The sequence below is a fragment of the Rhopalosiphum maidis genome, chromosome 4 (assembly GCF_003676215.2).
Source record: "Rhopalosiphum maidis isolate BTI-1 chromosome 4, ASM367621v3, whole genome shotgun sequence".
Taxonomy (NCBI): domain Eukaryota; kingdom Metazoa; phylum Arthropoda; class Insecta; order Hemiptera; family Aphididae; genus Rhopalosiphum; species Rhopalosiphum maidis.
In genome coordinates, this window is record NC_040880.1 from 5666075 (window position 1) to 5693677 (window position 27603).

Sequence of the window (27603 nt, forward strand, 5' to 3'; positions counted from 1 at the left end):
TTCTAGTAATCTCTATAAGCACAGGATATTTACAATAAAAGATATACTTTATATTTCTTTTATACTAAATTTTATATTAATGTATATTTTTAATCCAACTCAACCCTCACCCTAATCTATATGTTGTTGGTAAATGTCGTGAAATAAATTAACCAATTATGATGGTTAAACTTTTCAGTTAAAAATATGGTTAAGTTTAAAACTAAATTAATAGGTACATTTGGTATACGTATTTTAAGTTATGTATAGTATATAGTTACGTATATAGTTAAGTACAGTATAATGCTTAATTACATTATTTTTTTAAATCTAAACATTTTAAACATATTATAGACATTATACGTAAAAATATTATATCAGCTATGTTATTTTTTAAAAGTTAATCAACATTTAAATTGTTTGAAACAATTCTAAATAAGTGATTATTTCTACAAAAATGTTCGTGAATTATTCAAGTATCGTTATTATTTGAGATCTCAGACTTTTATTATTATAGTATTATTATTCATTAAGTATTATTACTATTGTTAATAATTAACTATACTAATGATATACATGTACTACGAGCTATGGTTTTGATGGTAAAATTACTTATACTTGTTGAATGAAATTTCTTTAAACAATTTTATGTTCACTTGAAGGTTTTGGCGAGCAAGGAAATTAAATTACAATTTCCAAGGCACTAAATCAAAGGTTTGAAAACGTAGGTCGACCGATAATAATAATTAGACACTTTGATAGAGAAAACTATAATATTACTTAGTCAGGCGAAAATTATGCTCACCTAACGGATTTGAGCGTTGGACCATAAACTATATATTTGTATCACGGCACTTGGTTTTTTACAGAAAATAGGTATAATTTTTTAAAATATAAAATAAACACAAATGCGAGTCATTTACATAGTAGGTACCTGAGGTAGTGAGGTGAGTCAGAAATATTTGGATATTTTATGGGCTTCAATGTTTAAAATATTTAAAAAAAATAAAGTAATATAATATTTCTTATACATATTTATATAATATTATATTAAATATTTGTCGAAATTAGTTTAAGCTCACTTACTTAAGTAAAAATTATATTTTTCAAAAATGTAAAATTATATTGGATATTGAGTTTGAGTATGTTTAAAAAAGATCACTTTATTAGCTAGTGTCTAAATGTATGAATAGTTTGGAAATTAAAAAATGTATGTAAGTGACATTTATATAATTATTCACAGATCGAAATCGGGTATCGTTTTAAAATCGAAGAACGATGGTCTCCTTTAATATCGTTAAAATTAACAACAAGAAATATTCAACTATGAATTATTATTGTATATTAATATTGACCTTATGGCTATTATAATCAATTGGTGTTAGATCGAACATATCAAATATAAAATTCTATGTGTGGAAATGGACCATGTTTTGATTTGCTGTCGCTACTCGGTAGAGATTTTTCGTCGTATAATGAAATGATAAGTCTGGAAACAATGTTTCAGTGCATAAATAGTTAAAGTTTTAAAAGGTTCATGCCTCGTCTTAATGAAACAATCAGATTCTGTTGATAAAATTAAGAACAAAGTTGAGACCATCGCTATAATTTATGGTTCTAAATGCGGTTCACATTTAGAAAAAGCAGATAGTTTGGGTTCTAAAACGTTAAATAAATTGAGAACAGTTTTCTATAAAATACAGAGCATTGCTTCTTTATTTGGTTAATTCAGACTTTTATTTTAACTACTATAAACAAAACTAAATAACTGTCATATTTTATTTTCATTATTTGAGTTTGATTGATTACAATAATAGACAAATCAATAATTACATTGAATAGTTTTTGTTCTGATTAGAAACAATTTAGTAAAATGAATATTTTTAATTGAAATTTAATTAATAACACTTTTCGGATATTTTTTATAGAAACAACTTATTAATATATTATTGAAATTTCTTATTTATTTTTGAACTATGTATCGAGGAAAAAGCCAGATGTACACATCTTGTGATATAATCTAGCAACTCTTTAGTCATGTTAATATGTAGGTATATTTTATAAAATTGAATACAATGTAAAATACACGTCGACGTCATGGTAGTGAAGTGAAAAACTTAACCAACTTTGGCGTGACATATTTTTTCAGGAATTAAATAGGTAAAATAAAATAATTTCAATAATTGAATTCTATTTTTGTGATAGTAAACAAAGATATATTATAAATAATTTTATAGTTTTCAACGTTTATGTCAGTTTTATACTTAATGATTTAAAATGCAATTTTGTCATGTGACGATAAAATATTATAGCCATACAATATAAATGTTATTAAATCGAAGGAAATATAATATGTGGTAATGAAGTGTATAATATTAGGAATGTTTATCGAGTTTTTAAATTGTGTGATGCGTATACTTTTGTTAAATAAGAGCTTTATGTGTTTGAATAAGCAAAAACAAGCACATTTCAAGACGTCTTCACATTGACATCGACATAATTATAGCAAAAAGAAAAACGTCAGGATAGAATTTTTTTGACATAGGTATCCGTGACTATGGTTACAACTCGATTAGTAAAGGGCAAAAATTAGCAATAAATAAAATAAGAATAGAACGGATCACAAATTATGTTTAAAATGTCAACAGTCTGTTATGACCGCGTCATATAGTTACTATGTGATAATCGAAAAAAAGATGAATAAATTTAGATAATTTTATGGTGTGTAGAAATTTATGGGTACTTATTACACTTTATTATATAAATTATAATAAAAAGAAAAAAAATCTTGAAAGAATATTATTTACTCGTATTTTTGGCAAGTACACGTATTTCTATAACCATGATGTCATTACTTGTTATACATTTGCCGAATACGGAATAAGTTGAATTTTATAGATTTAGATTATTTTTATACTTCGTATAAACGATATATTCTATTGCAAACGTTATGGTATTATATCTGTTGTCAACTACATACTTAAATGAATCGTCAATGTTTGTTGACGTTGATCAAACAATAACATTGTAAAGTACAGTAAATACAACTTACAAATAACAATGATACAATAAGGTCTGAACAGGACTGGATTCATGAATTCTAACACTAGATGATAGTATAAAATACGCCAATATTCATCGAAATGACTAAGACGTAACTTAAATATTTCATTTTAATATTAAATACCCTTAAACACGAGGAATATTTTGCCTGTAGTTGAATTTTTTCGAAGTACCTACGTCCTACACTAGAAAGTTAAAAGAAAGCTATTATACAGTAAAATATAGTAAAACAGAGTATGATATTTAATATTAAAAAGTATTTTAATATAAATTAAATCATTTTTTCTATAAAATATATTTATATAAATATGTAGATCGGTCGTCAAAATTGTTGAGCAACTTTAGTGATTATACATTTATTTTTAAACTGTAAGTTTTATCCGAATGTGTCATATAAGTTTTTTATTCACATAGTTATATAATATTTACTATACATATTATAGTTTTAATTATTTCTAAAAATGTAGGAAAGTTGTTTTTATCGAGTTTTTTAAGTTTAAATCTACATGAAACTCATTTTTGCTTGTTTTTGTTTTATCTTGTTTTTGATGATTAAAATGACAAAACATATACTTTTTTTTTGTTTTTACTAAGTCGAACTGTCGCTAACATATATAAGATACGAAAGAAAATACATCAACGTAAATAATTTATGCCTGGGGATGAATCTACATTTCAACACCCTAAATCCGATATTATGTCCAAATGCAGTTCAAAGTGGTAAACTATGGAAGACGTAGACAATATTCTATTAGTATAATTTACAAAATTATAGTTCGTAACTTTTCTCGCCTTCCCCACGACAGAGCAATATTAGTAAACAAAACTTTAAATTCCGAGTAGGTTATAGTGGTTAGGTAGGTATTCAATTTGCACGTACCTATATAGTGATATATTATTAATGGTTGTGAATGGATCTACGTAAATATCTGTAAATTTCTCTTTTCTTTATTTACAGAAACAAAAAAACTTGATGAATCAGGAACGTTATACACCTTTGTTTTTCATTAAAAACCTTTGGCCACCAAACTTTCAAATGCCTATGGCGAGACAATGTAATATAAGATCATTAAAAACACCGATGAATGAAAGTTTTACATGAATTGTAGCCTCGAGTCTGCTCGAGCGTTTAATATAAGCCTTGGAACTTTTATTATGAAAGAAAGAATTTAGTCTTCCAATAAAATACATTGTATTATAATGATCCATATAATGTAACTAGTGGGAATGTGCTTATTATTTGCTTTTTATCACTAAAAGTAATAAGACATTACTTTGAAAATAGATTATTTGTAATGTTCTAACTTTTAAAATTTTTAATTTTATTATAGGTGACTAAATATAAAAATGATATGTTGAACTTTTTTTTGTGCCAAGGTTGCAGTGAACAATGCACATTTTTATTTTTAATAGGGTAGTATTTAAGTTATTTTTGTACATTTTCATCATACATACATATATATTATATATACATATTATATTGCATATTATTATTATGTATATTTTATTAAAAACTCTAACTTAATATTTTACTACTCGAGACTAAGGTTATTACTAGAAAACTTATATGGTGTAGAACTCCCGATAACAATTTTTTAATTTAATATAATTTATTTGGAATGATTTATACAATATACCTATATATAATACTATATACGAAAAAATTGTACTTATTAGACTCTAGAGTACCTTCTTGTACTCTCGTTACGAACATTATTGAGTACGTAGGTACAAGGTTATATAATATATTATAATGTAATAGATATAAATAGTATTAAATACATAAATACTTAGATAGGTGGGTAATTATTACTAAAAAAATTATTTTTTGTGCGATGATGAAAAATAAGCACACTGTAATAATAATGATTAACAGTTTAGAATTAAAAATATATTTTTTTTACTAGTTATATGTTTGTATTATATGAATTATTACTATCACTGATTTATATTTAATTTATTTTAAAAATTGATTATTTATTTATTTATTATTATATAACGGGCACAAGGCCCAAATGTGCAATATTACATTTTACATACATTTTAATAATCTAATATATGGCAATTATACAATTGAAATACAATTATACAGTATACAGTATTGTATACAGTTATACAATTTGGAAGTTTTTAATCATTTAATTTCCAAGCACGTGAAGACAAATTTACCTGAGGAAACGCAAGTGTTAACGCTACAACCCAAATGATTAATATGTATTTGAATGCTCTTGACAGATTGGATTCTGTGTGAGATAAAAACGGATGACAAATTGCAACGTATCTTTCAATAGTAAACGCTGTAATTGTTAATACAGTAGCGTTCGTCGATGTCTCCGCAGCAAACCCTCTGATGATACAAAACATCTCGCCAAACACGTAAGGATACCTAAAAAGTACCCAAAAAATAATAATTATGCAATGAAGTTTGTAATATAATGTTAAATACGCGTAAATACATATATCTTTTTTAAATTATTTAAATATTCAACAATTTTTTTTTTTAATCACATATTTATTTAATTATTTTTATTATAATAAGTATCAACTATGAATGTATTATAAAGTGATGTATTAGTTTCAACTGCGGGTGTTCCCATTCGAACAAGCTGGAATTTTGTAGGCATGTGCATGCGAGTAGTTCTACGAGTCAAATGCCTGAGCAAAATCATTAGTTGCAATATTGATTTTAATATAAAAATAAGCAAAAATATTAAGGTGTTCTTAATGTTGTGTGTTGTAAATAAATAAAGTGATGATTTGTCATTATTAATTGCACTAAGGGTAAATTTAAATGTGACGATACTTTTAAAAATTTAATTTATATTTTCCAAATTACTAATTAAAATAATAAAAAGAATTATGACAAATTACGAAAATAAAACAGTTGTCATTAGGAAAAATACATATGGTGAATATTTGATATTTTAAACAGACATATTAGTAATATTGTATTAAATTGATAATTTTGTATACTACGTTAACAAAATTAAATTTAGATCATTACACTTCTGTTTTGTATTATATACCGTTACATAACATTCAATTACATGGTTGTTTCTATACATAATGTAATAAATATTTATATAAGATGCATTATTAATTTATGTTTTTAAAATAGCTCGACAGATAATATTGTGTAATGATGAACGAAAGGTCGTTTTATGTACTTTACAAGGCTATACATTATATCAATCATTCGAAATATCATACAATGTACAAGAACTATCCTAAATAAATTAATGACCATTTAATAAAAATACGATAAACCTTCTTAAATGGTAGTAAAAATTCGAATAAAAACTAGTATCTTTCAATAATATATATCACTATCATAATTATCGATTGTAGTTAATATAGCTGGTAATAAATCTATTATTCGATTGTTTTATAGTTTTTCTAGTATCTTTCGTATGCGACCATCACCTTAATATTTTATAAATATATAATATTATTCTAAAGTAATTAGAATACAATATTTATTTAAACTTGATCTTTTACTAACATTATATTTTTATCGTTTATTTTTGAACCCAAATATTATACCGTTCTTCAATGTTATAATATTTAAAATATTGTAACATTACTACGTTGTTATTAAAATAATTCGATAAGTTTTTATTTTTAATAATTTAAAATAAAATTAATTAATATAAATCCACTCATATTATAATAATGTTAGTGATATTTAATCTTTTGGATTGTACACGATACTGATTTATGTAATTAACATAGTTGGCTATATATTTTAATTAAAATGCAAGCGTCTAAAATTTATATATTTATATAAAAAACTCATTAATTCTTTTGTGAATTGAGTTAAATATATTAAAAGTATATACTAAATTGCACAAATTAAATACAACAAAACAATAATAAAATCGTCTAGTTAAAAATATAAACTATATTACATATTTTGATATACAATGCAACATTTTTTGATGTTCATAAAAATATGAAGACATTTAAGCAATGATAAATTAAATTTAGATACTCGAATTTTTAATCAATTAAACAAGTATATATTTATTTATTTAATTTAAGGTTTGTGTTTTTATTATTATTTATTTTTACGATAAGGCGTAATAAATAACCTTTTGTTTTTATTTTTTTATTATTATAATAAAAAGAATCGTTTTTGTGCGTAGATAATCACTTTCATATCGTTTGTTATCTGCGTAAAACAAAAACATAATACCCTTTCATCCAATCTAGACTTCAATTAGCATAAATTACTCTCCTTTTTTGTCCCAAATCCACTATTATATAATCAAATTTTACTTACACCTGAAACGGATGTAATCTTATCAAATTTCTTTTTTATTTACGTCATTGGAGAGGACAGACACCTATACATTTAATAAACATAGGCACATATATACGTACATACACATCAGCCATAAATTATATATTTGTAAAATGTCAAACTTGCTTAACGAGAGTATGTGATTCCTTTTAGTTTATATTAAACGACTTGAAGTTATACGAATTAACAATGCGATGCGTCCCCGAGGCACTGTTTCATAAGTTTTTCTCGGTCAAGAACAAGAATATTTTGTAAGCATAATATTCTATTGCAACCATTCTATCCTTATTCGTTATTCTTCCTACAATTATTATTTGTTATTCTTGAAGCATTTTTCCTCTATCGAGAATTTATCATCTCAGTATCTTATAACTATAATTAAATCAAATGTCCTACGCGTACTAATATGTTATAAATTACTATAAAAAAATTAATTTAAAAAAATGAAACAATTTTACCTTAATTATGAAAGTTTTTTTTTGTTTTGATATTATATGAACGAAACTTCAAACTTGCGTTACGAATCATTCTTGTGAATTAAAATTTTGATCAAAATACAACGATTTCATTTGACATAGTTTGATTTATTTGTGCTGTTTCTAGTTACGCAAATTATACCAAAAGAAATAATTAATTTAATTAATTAAATTTTCTCTGTGTGATACAATAGGCTAACTGCAGCTAATAACTCGCCAGACAAAGTTCATACCTGATGTTGTTATTAATATTATAATAGCCATCGAGTCATTACAACATAAAAATATTTACTGGATTTAGTGCACAGTAAGATCGTTATAGATGAGAATAAAAATAATACACTGTTGTCGTGAATAATAGAAATAATGACGGAAAAATACGGTCAGCAATGTAAATACTACGGTAATTTAAATAATAATAACTTTAGTAAGATAAAATAAAGAATATTAAATTGTTAATGAAAAATGTATTGATAGAAATCAAAGATATCGAAATCCGTATTGTTATGTTTGTTCATTTTAAATTCTGAGCAAAGCGAAGATTTTAAAAATGGATAATATAATGACGTACTATAACAATGGATATTTTTTCGATAACGATTTAAAATTTTAATAAAGTACATTTATATGTTTTAAACTGTCTAAAGGAAGTATAATTTAAGTTGTTAGAACATAAATATAATTATGTGACCGTTTTATCCTTGTTAATGTTTATTGAACGTATAAGTCAAAACTGACGCGTTTAGTAATAAATCGAATAATAATTTTAGTTCCACCTACAAATTGTGGACACAAAATAATATTCTACTAGTAAACACAAAAAATAAATGTCATTCTTATAAATGGGTTTTGTAACGTTTTCAAAATATTACAAGAAATATAATTGGAAACTACTCGTAAATAAGACTCATTACTTACTAGTCACTAATGCGCACTTTGCGGTGTATGCCTTATGTAAATGGATAACAAAAATAACATGCCGATATTGTGCACGTTGTAAGTTTTTAAAATTTTAGAAAATAAGTTTTATTTATGAAAAAATTGTTTATAATAAATTTAAATTAATATAAATAATAGTTTAATTTGCACAATGCAATTAAATGTAACGATGATGATCATTTTCCTCCAATGATTTACATTTACAGTACATTTATTTATAATGCCCACGCTGTAATTTTGTATGATGTATCATATATCTCTTCATGCTGTACGATTAAAAACAAATTGGAAGTGGGGGAAAGCTAGGTCCACAGCTCATCTAGTTGCGCTAATTATAAAATTCGCCTGAATACACTACATTGTATGGAAACAAATATACTATGCCTGTGAACAAAATAGTATTAAAATTGCCAGTGACGAGTGTGTGCGGTTTTGTCAGAAATTAATGATACATGATAGGTATCATCCGTAAAAGTCTATAGACTATGGTACGCGCGTATAATATTATTATTAATGTTCTCATTTGCACTACACGGTGCGATGGTAGTATTTATAACCGGGGCCCCCACAAGGGGAGAGGTCAGGAGGACCCATGGTACTGGGGCCCGGACTTTCGAGGGCCCCGGCGTCCATGCCGGGCTAATAATGATTACTTCAAAATATATTAGAAAAATGTTTTAAATACTTAAATTTTTTTCAAGATTCAAGTATAAATTATTTTAGGATTTTTTTAATTAACTCGAAAATCATATGCGAAATCTATAGCTTATGATCATATTATAAATATTATGATATCACACCACTATTAAAACTTGAAAACGCCTATGAAAATTTTCCTTCTCTTTCCTTAACTAGTAACCAAAGTTGGTTAATTTATAAATGTTTATACGTGGTACTTTTGTTCGTAATAATTTAGTTGTGTCATATTAATTGAATAATATTTTTCTAGATATAAATGTTAGTTTATATTTATATATTATATCGTTATGTTATATTATTGTCGTATATTTATTTTGTGTAAACATGCAGTTCTACACATGGACATATTAAATATTAAAGCACTTATTGATTTATTAATACGTCTATGATTCTTCATTGTCCCACAAAAATAGTGGTTATGTCTACGGTGTTCATAATAACTAATGTATAAATAAATATGATACGAACAAAATTTATAATCCGAAATGTAAGCAATATTTATATTTATACAATAACTGATAATTGGTCTCATTTTAGTTTTTACTACAACCGCGTATCGTATAGGCACGTCATACGTTCGTAAAATCGTAAATATTATAATGTATTCAATTTATAAGACACTTAGAAATTTGTTGAAATTTTATTTTTTAATTATACCTACCCCTATAATTTATATTTAAAACTAATATTTAAGGTTAAAGGTATGTTCATGTCGAAAAATGTATTGTTATTTAAGAAAGGCCCGGATTTAGTTGTGTACCCGGGCCAAAAATATGATGTGGGGGCCTGTTTATAACACCCATATAGGTACTCTATAGTTATTCTGGCTAGAAACATTTTTTTTCCGCTAATACGAAAATGCACGGATTGATTATCATACCTGGACCATGTTTGGTAAATTTCCTGCGGCAATCCGGACAACAGTAGTAGCAGGTCGGACACGGCAAGACTGAACAGATAGTAATTGGTGGCCGTGTGCATGTACTTATTTCGGGCGATCACTATGCACGTGCTCACATTGCCCACGATGCCTGTGGCAAATATCAGCGTGTAGATGAGCGTGACGGGCACGACGACGGGTAGCGGGTCTCTCTTCGGGCCCCACGGGTCATCGTGTAAACTGTAGTTATTTCTGTAGCTATTTAAAACCATAAACACGGTAAACGTCAACAATATTAAAATATCATTATTAAAATAAAATGGGGATAATGACAAAAAAAAAAACAATGGTAATAATAAATAAATAAATATTGTTTATGGTAAGAACATATTTTCAGCGTAACTGATGTTCGTATGCGTAACAGTCGAACTCCGCCGTTAGGTTATGAGTACTCGTTTGAGAAGATGCTTAAATTAAATATGATTTTTCTAGGACACGCGTCTTTTTTGTCTTTTACCCCAATTCAGCCTCACTTTATAAATATTTTTGATTCTTATGAATTGTGAATATCTGTAAGACTTATGAAATTATTTGCACCCTCTTCACAGACTTTATTTCATTATACATTTAACGCATTCTGTACATTTTTCCTTTTTAATTTCTATAGGTAATATTCCCTACAATAATGTTCGATACATTCTCTTTCCGTCAACAAATCACACATTATCATTTTTATTTGATCCTATTTATTTTCAATCACACAATATTACAGAATTTTTGTTTTCAAACCATAATAATTTTGTTTTTATTTTCATGATTTATCATTAATTTTAAAGCTGTAAATATTGTTTAAAAAGTTTAAAAAATGAAAATTTTATTATCAGTTCGTCACGCGCAGTTCGCACGCGATATTATTGCTTGAAGTTGGCAGACCGAAACTCAGGATGAAAACAGAATAATATTATTTATAATATCGATAATAGTTTGGGCATTCCAGCTCGTCGTAAATATAAGAACATATTTAATATGAAATATCGTGATCGATCGAGTGTACATGGGACATTGACATCACGGTATTAGTTAAAGCTTTTGATTCAAAACTCGGAATTCTTACAGCGGTGAGCGTACTTCATAGTTATAGTACATTGTAAATGCTTTACCTATAACATATATTAGAAATACAAGTATTATTGTCTTCGTCGAAGACCCCACAACAGTAACTACGTACGAACAACTATTCAAAATTGTCTCTAATCACTAAAACTTTCACATAGCTACTCACTTTATTTAATTGGAGTTAGTAGAGTAACGACTATCTAGTAATTACTATCTCTTTCATATAGCATTTACAATTTATTAAGTATACTTAACTTTTGTTTGCGTTCTTCATTCAACAATAAAACTCTTCGATTTAACTGATATGATAAAACGTAATTACTCGAAAAAATTCAAGTTTTGAGTTTCAATTTCAACAGTACATAATATTAACCTGTCAATAATCACCTAATCTAATAATAATATTTATTACACAAAATGCTTCAGTATTTTCTATTGTAAACGGGATACAAATTCGAAGAAAGTCATTATTATAGATATCATATAATTCGATAAAAAATTTGGGAATTCTGTCCAGCTAGACCATATCCTTATAGAAGCACACAATTATTGATTTCGCAATAGAAGTGGAAACGAAACTCATCATTGTATTTTCTAAAATTGTCTTTCCTTTGGCTGTCCCCAAATGATTATCGCTCTGAACTCGCACTGATAGTACGTATCCTATATATAAATATTACTTTCTATACTTTGTACAAATTCAGGATTTCTACGGGACATGCTTTTTCACTATTTTTTTATTGGTTCAAAATAATTTGGGCGATTTTAATAATTTGAAAAGTAAATCACTTCTGACAGCAATAACTTTAAGATTATTTATATGATCATTTATTCTTATATTTGAAATATTTTTTTGTAAATAGAGTTTACTCCGTATGAAATAAATATCTTATAAGATTTAATCAGCCATTCTGCTCATAATATTATCAGTCAATTGAAACTTATTTTTACCTTTAATTGACAAATAACCAAGCAAATATTTCTCACTAGTATCAGAAAAATTCTGTAAGTAAGGATGAAAAATATACGATACATATAATACGTCTGTAAACGTTTGAAGTTATAAAAATATTATAGCTTTATTATAATAACTTTACATAATTCTTTCTTTCTGGAATTTCAGCCCTATTTAGATCGAACCAATATTGTTATCTCAAAATATTCTCCTATCGATTTGATCCTACTCTGAAATCTATTTCATTCACGTTTATATATTATGCGTAGTGCATGCGTATGGTTCATTGTTTAGTTTCTCTTTTAAAAGAAAAAATAAGCTTCAGCTTGACATTGTCGAACTATTGTTATTTATTCAATTATGGAAATAGAGAGTGAGCTTTTAATTATTGTGATTTATTTTTATAAAAACCATATATCATAAATCGTCAACATCCTCTAAACAAATCAAATCCTTTCTTATTTTAATAAAAAATAATTTAAATATATGTTGACGAAAATAGCAACTATATTTCAAAAAATTATTAATCAAATTTAGAAATAGTAAAAAATTAAATAATTTTTATCAATCACATTCTTATTTTTATTATAATTTATACATGAATGTTATAAAGTCGCTATTTGTATTCAATACTTTATTTGTGAATATTGAAAAATAATATTTTTTATGGTCGAAAGAGCTAAATATAATTTTATCCCAATATGCGACGGTCGTGGTACTTATGAGCACAACGCACGCATTTGTTTTCATCCTCATATGTTATTCTATCGTTATTAAGTTGGTGTCTGTTTAAATGTTTAAATGTCTAGGTACAACTGGTACAAGCGTTTTTACCTAATGTTGTCGTTGTAGAAGGTGTCGTTTCTTAAAGTTTCTTCAAACAGCATACTCAACAATGCAGTACAACTGATACATTATTCAAACCACCATCGCATTAGGAATCCTGAAAAAGCGTTTAAATTTATAATAAATACAATGTATTTAGTGTGTTTTGTTAATTTGCATGTTCGTTATTAATAAAATATCATTTCTCATTTTTCGGAACCACGCTTTGACCACTGTGTCTATGGAATATAGTAAATATTGCATTACTATTAGTAAAATATAGTATACCGATATAAAGAAATAGAATAGCTTTCCATAATTACTATAAACAACCTCATATATTATTATACAATCGTAAATCGTACATCAACGTACTTAAATTATTAATAATAATACACATTTTGCATACTCAATTTGCAGGACTATATATTAACGTCAGTAACAAATGGCCACTTATTAATTTTTATCGTACCCTCTCATATTTTGTTTAATTTATTATTTGTATGAAAAAAAATACTCGACACCTGTTTCAGTATTAAATAATTCTAATAGTTATTATTAGTAATAACGCTGAGAGGAAATAATCTAAAATTAAAATTATTATTTCTTTTAAACCGTTTTTATATTATTATGTTTAGTTAAATTAAATAACAATTCATCCTATAGTCTTTGTCAGTTAAGATTAAATACAGACTGATATTACTAACAACATCAAAATAAAATAAATTAAATAAGATTGTATAAGAAATAAAAGAGCAGCGAAAAAGTTGAATTGTTGTATGCATACACAAATAATTAAAAACTTCAAACTATTAACCATTTTTAAGTACAAGTAAATACATTTATAATTATATACATTTTAATTATTTTAGATTATGAAAAAAAATGTTTTTATCACTTTTATGTTTTAATGTTAACTTTTCATAGTAAGTTCAGTTCAGAATTGGATATAAAAAAAAATTTTCATTATTTTCTAACCTTTCTATCTCATTATTGAGAATCTTCCATCGAAGACAACTAACATGACGTGTTCGAAATACTAAAGACTTAATGAAATTATCTTATATTTATTGCTTTTCTAAAGAAATATGTCTTATTGTAAGTGACATTCATTGAAAGCGGTATGCTTTTGACATTGCGTGACTCCAAAATGTTTATAATATTTTTTTCAGCTAATCAAATTGAGTTCAGATAATATAGATTTCAAACAAACTTACCTTTTTAATATCGCATACCAAAAGGGCACGACCATTCAAAATTAAAACAGGGCCACAGTTGTAGCACAGTTATGTTTTTATAAAATATTTTTTATTTTATAAATTTGTCTTTATAAAACTAACTACATTTCGTAATTATATAACTTATGTTTAACAGATTTTGGAATAACATGTTCACACTGCAGTGTGACTGTAGAACGGTAGTATTTAGGCAACTTGATGACTTTATTAAGTTTTGTAGGTTTAAGCTATATACGTAAACATAGCCATCGCAATTGTATTATTTTCATCTTACTAATGGAATCGTTTAAAAAATATTATTTTAGATTAAAATTTCACTATATATTTAAACTCAGAACAATAAAGTTGAAAATTAATTTTACAGCAGTCAATAAAATATTATTCATAATTTAGTGACATTGTTTGACGTCAAACTGTTTCTTTACTTTAAAAAAGTGTATTATTGATTTTAAAATATACATTTACATCTACTCGAGGTGTGGTTATATTGTTATCAAATGTTACTGTACCGTCTATGTTTATGTATAATTATTTAGCAGGCATAATAATTTTTAAACGAAAATAAAATTTAAACTTCTACGAAAAACGGACGACGTCTATATAGCTATTTACTGTTTTATTTTTAAATTATTGTTTAAGATATAGGAAAAACTTCAGTAAAGGGATGGTTATTGTAATCGTGCCGAAATTACGGTTTGAGATGTAGTGCACTTTAATAGAATTGAATCTACTGACTATGTCTGCTGAAGTTTACATAAAGAAAGTACTCACTTGAGTAGTCTGCTCAAAAGATAAACATATTCGTTTAAAATAATGTCGTCAAAATTTCTCAAAGGTCGAGAACTTATTGCGTTTCATTAAAAGCATTGGTTACGATATTCTTTGTCAATGTCATTATAATTATTCGTTTAATCTTTTAGAAGTGTTGATGTGCGCTTAAATTTTTGATATATTATAGAGTTGGTAGAATTCGAAGCACGTCAACATTAGAAATGGCATGCTTCGTTTGTTTTTTTAGTAAAATAATTCGATTAGTCGCTATCATTTCAGGATTAACATTTTTTTTTTGTTTAGATATTTTACAAGTACATTTAAGCATCTAGCCACCAGTATAAATTAGTGCATAACTCATACAGCATAATAATATGTACTATACAATCAAAGTATTCACTCAAATGTGTTCATTATAATTTAATTGAAGCTCAAACAATATTGAATGGCGCATAATAGCATACCGGCTACTACTATACGTAATATAGAAAGCTTGTTAGAATACATATTCTTGATAAAATTGTCACCCGTAAAATTTAAACTTAATAATTGCGGGTCTGGTAATTAATTTTAATTGGTGATATATGTTAAAATAAACGTTTACGATGTACGATATGTATAATGTATAGTTGATATTTATAATCATAAAGTGAACTTTGATCGTAAAAATTGTGATGATATGGGTAAGGCTAAAAACCGGATATAATAAATAATATTATGTACTCGTATTACATCTTATGTCGGTATATTTTTTAAAATGTTGATTCTAATGGTATCACATATTGTTCGATCTATTCAGCTTTGATGATAAAATAAATTCATTTTTATTCTTAAGAGTTATGGGCTAATAAATCTATCAATAATAAAAACATCTTAGATCTGGTACTTAAATACAATCGTTGATTAGTATACTAATAATAATATATAACTAATTTTAGTTTAACCAAATACAACAAAGTTTTAAAACAATGCAATTTTATTATAGCGTACAGTTAATATTAATAAAGAGCCAATTTAATATATATAGCTAAATGTGGTAGGTACTTAATAAAAATAAATAAATCCGTAAAACGGTATAAGCAGTAATATAAACATTCATCCAACACATTTTATGTCAACATTTTATACCAGTAAGAAAGTTTTAGACTTAAAAATACAATAAAGAAATATTATTGTAACTACATTGTTATTCAAGGCTATCACAGAAGTTTATATACGTTAAAATAAAAAATAAAATTACCTATAAGTTTAAAAAGATACGTTCCTTTTTTTTGTTTTTATTGATTTTTAAGAATTAAATTTTAAAAAAACAAAGCAAGATCTTATACTTTTATTAAAAGTTAAAATTCGAAATTCTCAGATAAAAATACGATAAAAATAAAATCTAAAATTATTTTTTCAAATCCAGAGAGCAATAATGTATGACAATACTCTTCCCAATAGGATACATAATATATAGATACATGTGTTGTAAATCCTATAGATGAGATGATGCTGAATGATAACTTTCTACTTTATTATATATTAGTTTTTCAAATGGAAATATAGTTATTAAAATATTATTTAAATTTATATGTGTGAATATTTTAAATGCGTGAATAACTTAAGCATAAAATCTAAATTTATTTATTTGAAAAATTATTAAAACAATTTGATGTTTAAATTAAATAGAAGTTATTCATTTATATCTATATAATATGTCTATGTATTCATTTTAATATGTTTAATGTTTATGTATATGTTTAAATACTTAATTAAGTTACGCGTTAACCAGAAAAATAAATTTACTGGATAAAATATAAATTTTAACATAAAGTTGTTATACCTATTGTTGTTTATTAAACAATTAAATTAATTTTGCAATGATCGATTAAAAATAAAAAAATAATTATAAATTCCGCTCTTTTAAATATTACATTTTGTATCAAAAATAAAGTGGAATTATTTAAATTTATATAATTGATTCGAGAGATTAAATTATTTCTAGTATTTTTTTAGGATATTTCGATTAATATATATATATATATACTAGTAGTTAGCTATATAAATTCTTACTAAATAAGTATTTTTTCTGGGTCATATTTTTTCATAGTTGATACCACCAGGTGGAAGTTATTGTTATTGTTTTTATCAAATTATACTCATTTTATCATTTACATTTAAATAGTATTTAAAACTGAAATACAAAACTGTGGTTTTATTGTAAAACATATAGGAAGCAACGAGGTATTTTTAATTGTCCCTTTATTACACAAATCTTATACTTGTATTTGTTACTATACGTAAAAGATATGTAGAATTAAAAAAAAACATACATCATTTCTAATTTTTATTTTTTATTTCAACACTAATTCGATTGACGTTTAAATTATAATACCTAGTTAACACGGTAACCGTCATAAATTCATTATAATAAGTAAATGTGCTTATAGCACTCGTACTATTATCGAACAGGTCTAAATAATATGATTACCTACATAATTTATAACGATAACCTTTTGTTATAGTTAAAATAAAATGTATTATGGTTAGTTGACACTCCAATGTTATTTGTGCTCTTGTAGAGTTCATAATATTTGCATGACATATATAATAATATCTGACCACTGACAATTACAATCATGATTCATAAATATCAACGTATCAGACCAACATGTAGTATATAGCATTTATTTATTCTATATCGATTATATAATTTGTATATCAGGTATTTTTTTATTCTGGTACACTTGTCTTGATATCCATAATTTACACCTCAACTTTCGTTCTATCATAGTTATCATCTTTGCCAATAAATTAATATTACATAATTTTACTCGTTTTATACAACTATGCAATGGTGTATCAAATGTACTCGGCAATTAAATATTTTAATTTTCTTGGTATGATAGAGTTAAAAAATTAAAATAATATAATAATTTATAGTAATAAAAAATATTATTCGATTGAAGTTAATACAATATAATAATTAATAAGTATCATATATTATTATATGTTATACTCGAATTTTAAAATTAAAAATTAACACAATAATAATTGTATTCCACAATAATGAAATAATATGTGATTTTGTTTTATTGTTATAAAAATAAGTCTATATTAGTTGTATGTTTATAATAATATTATAGGTATACGATATAGTCGAAGAAGGAAAACAAGAAAATGATTTTGGTCTCAGTATAAAATATTCATATAGATAAAAACATTAAATAAGTGACAAACCCTGATAAATTTGGTATCTATCAATAAGTAAGTAAAGAATTATGTTTATTTATAAACATAAATAAAACTTATAAATCATATAAGTTCATAAATATTTCACGAAGGAAGGCATTTTGTTTTGAAAAAAATTATTTAACATCAGTGGGTAGACCGTAACCGTGAAATTAGTTTCAAATAATATATTTTTAGTAACAAGTTTTTTGAAATGGTATCGTTTTAATTTATTATAATTTAACGTGGGCATAATGGCATCGGCTGATAATGTATATTTTGTCTTTTATTAATACATACGAATATCAAATGTCACGTTAATAAACAACGATATTTGTAATATGTGCTCATTTTACACGCATAGACTAATAAACTACGGGGTTAAATATTTAAATGTATAAATACGAAAACATTGAATACATTTAGCTACGATCAACGACGTTTAAAAGGAACTTACTGGTAGAGTCACCGAATTTCTACGTACATTATAAAAATACTCCATCTAGATAAGAACGCTCCAGTGGTTGGACGTAATATTTGGATAAATTACGGGGAATAAACATTACGTTGGTCAAAATATTGTCGGCCGGTCAATCGTAATGTTTTTGGCAACAAACCAATTTATAATATTATTAATACAACGCACAAATGTCGAACAAATAAATGTGCGCCAAAATATTATGTCGAAAACTGGAGACTTTTTTCTGTAGGTCTATCGTGTTATAACGACCCAACCGTATTTATTGCACCAGCGTATTAAAAATTATTTTTTCGCGATAGGTCGGTAAAATATATGGTTGGTGTATTTTGACAAGTGGATATCGGATAATGTTTATGTACATAAACAATTTGAAATCATAAATAAACTAAAATTAACAAAATAAAATCTTATCGTATCGCTACACTCTTCGCCATAGGTCTCTCAGCTGTTGTAGTGACGATATTTGAATATTTAGATATGCAAAATTCAGTATCGTACATGTCATATTATTCTATTCAGATATTATGTATGTATAATAATTGTATTATCTTCATATAATTTATTATGCATACAACATTTGTATGGTATGAGCGTATGATTTAGAGGGGGGAGGCGTAAAAACGGGCTATTATTCCTCTCTACCGACTAATCACGTTTTTTTGGGATTTAAAACCTTTTGTTTTTGCTTGAAAATTATATACTATACTGTACGTATGTAGACGTTTAAATTAAAAAAAAAAAAAAAAAATACAATACATTATTCAAGACGGTTTGTTATTTAATAACAACTACATAAAATAAAATAAAAATAAAAACTATGCAATACTATGTAAATTCCGAACGTGATCGTATTCGTTTGCTTACTTTTTCCCCGTCATCCATCGTAGTACGTATTATATGCGGGTATTTCAACAGTATGTAAAATTCTGTGAAGGAATGCCAATTATAAATGTTGTTACCCTATACCTTTTTACTTGTTCAAAATACTTTTGAAAGGTATTCGAAATTTGTGTTTGAACTCAAGAATGAAAGAGTGGATATTATAGTAAGTACTTAAGTAAATGGAAATTAGAATTTCTTTGGGTAAATACTTAATAACATTTCTATTTTTCGAGATGACGAGTTTACTGTTAAGAGAATCGTCCGGTATAAATAAATACTTTTGTGTGATGGTCAGTATTTATATAAATATCTAACAAGTGTATTCCGTGTAAATTTGGAATCCGTTTTAGTTAAGCAAATAATATGTCTGTCACACTTTCATGGCGTGTTTAGGTACGTGTCATAGTCATAGTCATGTTATTATATTATATTACTGTTCATGCCATCGGGTTTGCGTTTATATACTATGTAGTGTATACAGTGTAAACAACCGTACGTCGCCGTTCAATAAATTATAAATTGAAAACGCACAGAACAAGTAAGGATAACGACGACGGTCTAAACCTATACACGTGCGTCAGAAAACGTTCGAATAAGACTATAAGAGTTCGATACGTCGTTTGCAATTTCCCTTCCAAAATAATATTTTACATATAATCTCTATATTGTTTGTGATGACGATTTATAGCGATCGTGTCCTAGTGTTTTGAAAATGTTCTTTTTTTCTCGTTCCGAACAAACGATTTACAACGATGACGCTAATATTACACACGATATTTTTACACGTCTGTCGTATATATTGGAACTATAATATAATAGTATGCGCAAATGCACGGTATATAGTATATAATATGGTAATTGCGTGTATAGAAGGTCATTGGCAATTTTCATGCTCAGAATATCCATAATTTTTCATATATATAGCATTCATAAAGTCAAAAAGGGTGTAAGTGTGGATATTGGATTTTTGAGTGTCTTTAAATTTTCACACTACTATAATATATAATATACTCATACACGTATATCGACGCGATCGTTTTAGGTCAATTTAATATTATTATACCGGTGGTAACCAAATGGCGTCCTCGAATAACTCGACAATCTTATTTGATGTTATAATATTACGTGAATTAAAACCGCTGGTATAAGTGGTTGATTGGGTATTTTAATGTAAGTTAAATTTACTAAAAATCATAGTAAATAATGATAGCTTAATACTACGGCTATAATATTTCGGTAAAATGAATGCTAAATAAGTATTTAATTATATAATATTAAAACAATAAAATGTTTGCACAATAATTATATACCTATATAATACAATATGTTAAAAAAAAATTTATTATGCATTGTATTAAAAAGTACACAATAATACCTATAGTAAATAATTTCGTTGTTCGCACTATTTATGTTCTGAATTTTGAGCTTCCTGTTTTCGTGAAAATCTCGGTCGAGCTGATTATTAATGTTCCGGAATTAAAATAATTGAATTCCTTAGCATCGAACGCGTTAGTATAACTGCGTCATAATTCATAACACTCTTAGTAGACGGCGTCGATTTAGTCAGTAGTATCCGTTATTTACCGACCGCATTGTAAAATTGTAAAATCCTCCACGTTCAGGTCCTTAATTTCGTTCGGAATATTCGCGTTGCGTTTTCCCCGTAAGCTCGGCGCCGAACGTGTTTCGAAACCACGTTGCGGCCTTTGCGAAATCCGATTGAAGATTTTGCGGTTATACCTCTCCTCCCTAGTCGAGGCTCCTTAGCCACAATAATGGCCACCATCGGCAACGTCCAGGTGTGTTTATTATCGGATTTGTGTCACGGTCAGCCACCATTTCCGTGTCCGGTTACGCGATATATATTATAAACATTATATAATACACCAACAAACTGCGTCTCGAACACATCGCACACGCGTCACGTATATAACGACGACGTATGCCATTTTCCTATTGTATATTGTTTACCCGCCAACGGGGTTTATAGCTCGCCGCTTACACGTAAATACATATTATTAAAACGTGTACTACGACCTCGTGGCTTCCGAAATGATGAAAATTCGATGTACGGGATCTGTATGTAATAACACCGTCGATGCTGCAGCGAACAGCGTCTAACCTTTATACGCCGAACTGCGATGACGTCGTTCATATTGTTACCACCACCTACCGATCCGTTATTCTTTGATACACAATATAATATACGACGATAGCTGCTGGTGTTATATCGGATATAAATGTCTCGCGTGCAATACGATTGATCACTGTGAGTGTGGAGCCGCGAAAGAAATACTTTTGCACCCCCACTGGCAATGCGTCATACCACCATCTATATTATTATATATTAATCGACCGACAGTGTAAACGCATTAAAATAAGAGTTGGTACTCGGCTGTATAATACGTGTGCGCTTTAATACTGCATCGCGTGTGCGTAAATCGACTAAAGAGTAACGACATGCTTGATTCGACCATGTTATAATATGACTATTATTTTAGTATTGTGGTGCTCGATGGAGTCGTACAACAAACTCCGATATAGTTAGCATTTCATGACTTTTGTTTTTGTTTAGTAAACGTATCAACGGTTATATCATAGCTCAATATTTAGCTAGGCGATTTCGATGCGGAGATTTTAAGCAATATATATAAATATATATAAAACCTTTGAACTTTGACATACGAGGTCTAATCAAAAAGTATCGAGACTGATACGATTAATCGTAAACCAGTTTGAGTATGAACTTGCATGTGCTATATTAATCTAACTTTATATGTTGGGAAAATATATTAGACATAGATTAGATTAAAATTGTTTCAGTCGGCTTCTAGGTGCGATTAAGTCAAGTATGTTTTTACGTCCCGTCGGATTTCATAATGAGCGAAAATACAGAACAACGAGTGTGCATTAAATTTTGCCATAAACTGGGAAAAACGGCTACTGAAACCTACCAAATGTTATTGTTAGCTTATGGAGATGAAACCATGTCCCGTGCTCGCGTTTTTGAATGGTTTAAACGATTTAAAGAGGGTAGAACAACTGTTGAAAGTGATGAACGTGAAGGACGCCCATCAACAAGCCGCAATGAGGAAATGATACAAAAAATACGAACAGCAATACGAGGTAACCGTCGTTTGACAATTATGGAACTTAGTAATGAGTTTCAAATTTAATTTGGATCAGTTCAAACCATATTGACGACTGATTTAGACATGAGAAGAGTTGCAGCCAAATTTGTACCAAAACTGCTCTCAGGTGAGCAAAAAGAAAATCGAAAACAGATCGCCACTGATTTGCTAGAGTGTTCCGAATCTGATGATTTTTTTTTAAAATCAATTATAACTGGTGACGAGACTTGGGTATATGGCTACGATCCAGAAACAAAGGTACAATCTTCGCAGTGGAAGACACCTGATTCACCACGACCAAAAAAGCTCGTCAAGTTCGGAGTCAAGTGAAGGTCATGTTGACCGTTTTTTTTGACTACCAAGGTGTTGTTCATCATGAGTATGCTCCTAAAGGACAGACTATAACAAAGGAGTACTACATTGATGTTCTTCGCCGTTTACGAGACGCTGTACGAAGAAAAAGACCCGAGTTTAAAGAGTCTGGTAGTTGGAAATTGCATCACGATAATGCACCAGCCCATTCAGCCCATGTTGTGCAGCAGTTTTTGGCTAAACATGGTATCCCAGTTGTTTCTCAACCCCCCTATTCACCAGACCTAGCTCCATGTGATTTTTTTTTATTCCCAAAAATAAAAATGGCGCTTAAGGGTAAACGTTTTCAAGATGTAGATGAAATAAAACAAAATGCGACGGAGCAGCTACGAGGAGTTTCTAAAAATGACTTCCACAGGTGTTTTCAAAAATGGCAGGAACGTTGGAGAACATGTATGGACTCAGAAGGAGCATACTTTGAAGGAGATTGAATGTAAATAACTTTATCTAATATATTTTTTTTTTTTTTTAACAGTCTCGATACTTTTTGATTAGACCTCGTAATCTTTAAAATTTCTTGGCAAACCCAATTTCGCCCCAAGTCTCGTCACGAAAATACAAAAAAAAAAACGTTCATTTCAATCAAATTTAGTATTTTATCTATTTTATCTGTTTATGTTTGGAAATTATAATATAATAAGTTTTATTTCAAAAAAGCTTCTTTTTTCCAAATTTAACTAATTCTCCATTATACATTTTAATCGCTTTATTGAATTATATATTTACATTGGTATATAATCAATTTTAGATTGAATGATTTATAAAATAATGTGCGTTTATCGGGAAAAACGGGTTCTGGAGGTTAGGCCCAGGCTTTTGGAGTTGCCGAGATCGCGATAAAATGAAAATAAAATTAAGCTTTCAATTCGCGGAAACAATTTTGTACATTTTTGACGTCGATAATTGTTTCTGGTATTTTACCAGCCAATTAATGGTGTTTAAATATCAAAGCTAGTATTTTGTATATACTTTTTATTTTTATTTTTGCGATTACCCGAACCGTTCATTTCGGCAGCGGGAAGCGGTGCACGTGAATGATCATATTGAGCCGCGAGCGAGCTTCAAAGACTAATTTTACGACTGACACGCAATTATACTGCGCGCGCCACCGCTGTCAGACGACACTTATATTGTGCGCGATTGTATAAAAATAAAACGGTATTGAAAAATATAGCCACGTTGTATTTTTAAGTTTTGTTGTTTTTTTATTTTTATAAATCACGATGTCTGTGTTGTGGATGACATCGCAAGACCAGATGACGATGTATATTATAATATAAATTTCATAATCCAACCTTAAGATCAAAACCTATACGCCTTGTCTTACATTCTACGCGTAGAACGACAACGGCTGGGCGAGGGTGATAGAGTTGTAAAGCATCATGTTTATTGTTACGTCGGTGCACATATACGATAGTCTCGACCAAAGTGTATTATAATTTATAATAATATTGCAGCGAACACACAATATGACATTTGTATAGAGAATGTATAATATTGTTTACATCGTGTGTTTCGCATGACCCGTGCATAAAATTGCAAGCCACGTGTTAACTGTTATAATTTTGTCTCCACGTGCATTGACGTTTCAAATAAATTTGAAAAAAATGAGCTATTATTACGAGTCGCAGCAATCAAATTTGTGGGCACGATGACAAAAAAATATGATTGCATGAACAAAATAAAAAATAATTAATAAGCACGCATACTAAAATTATGACAGTTATAATAATAATGTTTCGTCCCGACAATAATTTAAGGTGAACGGCAAGAAAAATTAGAGAGAACGTCTGTGACGAACAATGATGGGACAAAAGTTAGAATTGGAGCTTTACAAAATATTACGATATAATTTTGGTGCTCGACAAAAATGCACATTTAACGGTCAGGAAAATCTAAAAAGTGTGATTAAAGGGAGATGAATAAGATTTGTACAGAGTAAATGCAGAATTTTGTTTCGAACTTAATATGTATGAATTTGTAAGATATTAAATCTCGAGAGTTTAATGTTATAATATTTTATATCAACAGTGAGTGATACATATTTTACCGTTGAGCGAAAAGTTTTAATTTCAAATATTAGATATAGTACGGATTAATAAAAAAGTATTCGATTGCAATAAGTAAATACTAAATATAGAGAGTATTATAATAATTTTAGTTTATTAAAATAAAATGAATTTTAGAGAAGTATTTGTTTTTCTTTATATAAATGTACGGTTTTCAATACTAAAGCGTATCTTTTTAGTCGATTTGACAAGATGTGTCATTCACAGGGTTGAAAAAATATGCGTATTGGGAATTTTTTCGTATATTATATTAATCGATATTTTTAATATTAAATTTTCTATTTTATTATTTAATCGACATATTTGCGCAATACTTTTTAAATTACAAAAGCTCAATTTTTAATCATTTTAACTGTTTTTAATGCTCATCATTATAATTATACAATTCGGGATAAATCAAAAAGAGAATATTAATATAATAAATAGGTCGAGTTTTAAAAACTTAACGTTATTCAAATTAAATTTGAAGACATAAGTAACCGAAATTTCACATTAGAATTATCAGAATTTCGTCGCATTTACGTTTTGAATAATATTAAAAAATATATAGATAATATAATATTATACTAATGTATGAATTATTTAAATATAATTTTAATATATTATACTAAATTATACCACGTCGATTTTACACTGTAGGTATTACTGTAATAAATCTTGTGTTAGTAGATGCACCAACTACTAAATATATACAAAAAAATGTGTGTGTGTACGTATTTCTACCAAAAAACAATTTATTTAAGATTTAAAAAAAAGCGATTACAATGGTGTGTAGATATTTTTTTATAAAGCGAGCAGGCTAGGAAAATGAATTATATATCGAACACAGATAGTACTTTAGATGGGTGATTTCGTACTTCCTAGTAGTATTCGGGCAACAAATGTGGAAAACAGCAAAATAAAATAAATCCCAAAAAATAGAGATATATTTTACCAACAAAATCCTGATAAGTTATTTGTTAAATTATTTTTTAACCTGACCTATGATAGTATAAAGTTTAAAGTTAATATTTATTATTATTATTGACAAAGATGAGTAACTAAGAGTAACTACATATTATAATATGAGTATTTAACATAGAAATCACAGCCAATTTGTTTATATTCAAAATCTATTATTTTTCCGTTTAGATAAATTATTTTATTTAATACTTACTTTTTTATCGTTCATATGATTTGTTAAAAAGGTACTGGTTTTTTCATTAAGATGAAATCTATATTTTTTATTTATACCGCGTCAATAACAATTAGTGTTTGCACTCAATACAGATATAGCCACACGGTCCATTCAATTTAGTAGAGCTGACTGTTTAACACAAAAAAAATACATAATAATACCTTATAATATCATTTCTTTTGATGTTTCTCTAGCAAATGGTTTTCCCAGAAATTGGACTAGTAGATTTTTATCAAGTATATTATGCAAGGAAGAAATAATAAATGTAAATAAATTTACAATTATTTCTGTACTATACTACTAATACTACTGTAGTTTTATTTTTAAATGACTTGTTCAAATAATAAATAGGTACTATCTGGGGGGTAGGTAATTGACTTAAGTATTAATATTTGTGACTCTTCCTGCTTGGCACAGAACATTCACGAGCCATCTGTTGATGACTTTTTAGGTCTTATTGTATCTACCTATGGTAAGCTGTTTGGACTTAATAACATTATTATACAGTTTTGTTACTATTTCATAGTTACGTCAACAGAATGGTTAAATATATAATAATAATATATTAAAGTAAATTTAAATGTATGTCAAATTATTATTCTAGATGGTCAGAATGATAATCTTGTAGTTAATCACTCTAGTTTCCACCGTATTACTATTATCGTGATTCAAGTTAGGTTTGTGATTATTTTTTTAAAATAAATATATAAAGGTGGTGTACAAATTCACATTATATATCTTCTATAGTTGAATACAGTGTGCATCGTGTTTTTAAGAATTCAATTACAAACAACCGTTTTCATAGAAATGAATTCTATATGAAGTGTATTGATTTCATTCAAACCTATATAAATAAAAAAATTTAAAAACGGCAAAAGATTGAAGTTCAATAATTAAAACTGTAGTACGAATGATCGTAGGATTTATTGTATTTGTTAAAAGGTAAAGTAAAATTAAATCGAGAAATGTTTATTTTTGGTAAAAAAAATGTCTTTTTTAGTTTTTGTTGTATTTCTAAAACGTATGACTAGTAT

The 27603-nt window shown here is 27.4% G+C and overlaps 2 protein-coding genes across 4 annotated transcripts in view; one reads left to right on the forward strand and one right to left on the reverse strand.

The window, feature by feature from the left end:
• Positions 1-27603, reverse strand: part of LOC113548288 (pyrokinin-1 receptor-like) — a 54631-nt gene that overhangs the window by 20868 nt on the left and 6160 nt on the right. For both annotated transcript variants that reach the window (XM_026949089.2, XM_026949090.1), the window contains exons 2-4: positions 13245-13353; positions 10340-10597; positions 5212-5428 (exon numbers count right to left, since the gene is read on the reverse strand). In XM_026949089.2, coding sequence (XP_026804890.1) covers positions 5212-5428; positions 10340-10597; positions 13245-13297 — 528 coding nt within the window. In that variant the 5' untranslated portion in view covers positions 13298-13353. The remainder of the gene's footprint in view (positions 1-5211; positions 5429-10339; positions 10598-13244; positions 13354-27603) is intronic.
• Positions 22671-23317, forward strand: LOC113548289 (protein GVQW3-like). 2 transcript variants are annotated; one of them, XM_026949091.1, is made up of 2 exons: positions 22671-22946; positions 23007-23317. In XM_026949091.1, exons 1-2 carry the CDS (start codon positions 22700-22702, stop codon positions 23279-23281), a joined length of 522 nt encoding a protein of 173 aa, XP_026804892.1. In that variant the 5' UTR covers positions 22671-22699; the 3' UTR covers positions 23282-23317. The 2 variants fall into 2 exon arrangements, with proteins under 2 accessions (XP_026804892.1, XP_026804893.1); XM_026949092.1 differs by having other exon boundaries at positions 23034-23317.

What these genes read in the sequence shown, in the direction of transcription:
- LOC113548289 (XM_026949091.1), top strand. Translation starts at nt 22,700, where the DNA reads ATGAGCGAAAATACAGAACAACGAGTGTGCATTAAATTTTGCCATAAA. An exon ending in AATACGAACAGCAATACGAG is followed by an intron (nt 22,947 to 23,006) that starts GTAACCGTCGTT and finishes AATTTGGATCAG; the next exon opens with TTCAAACCATATTGACGACT.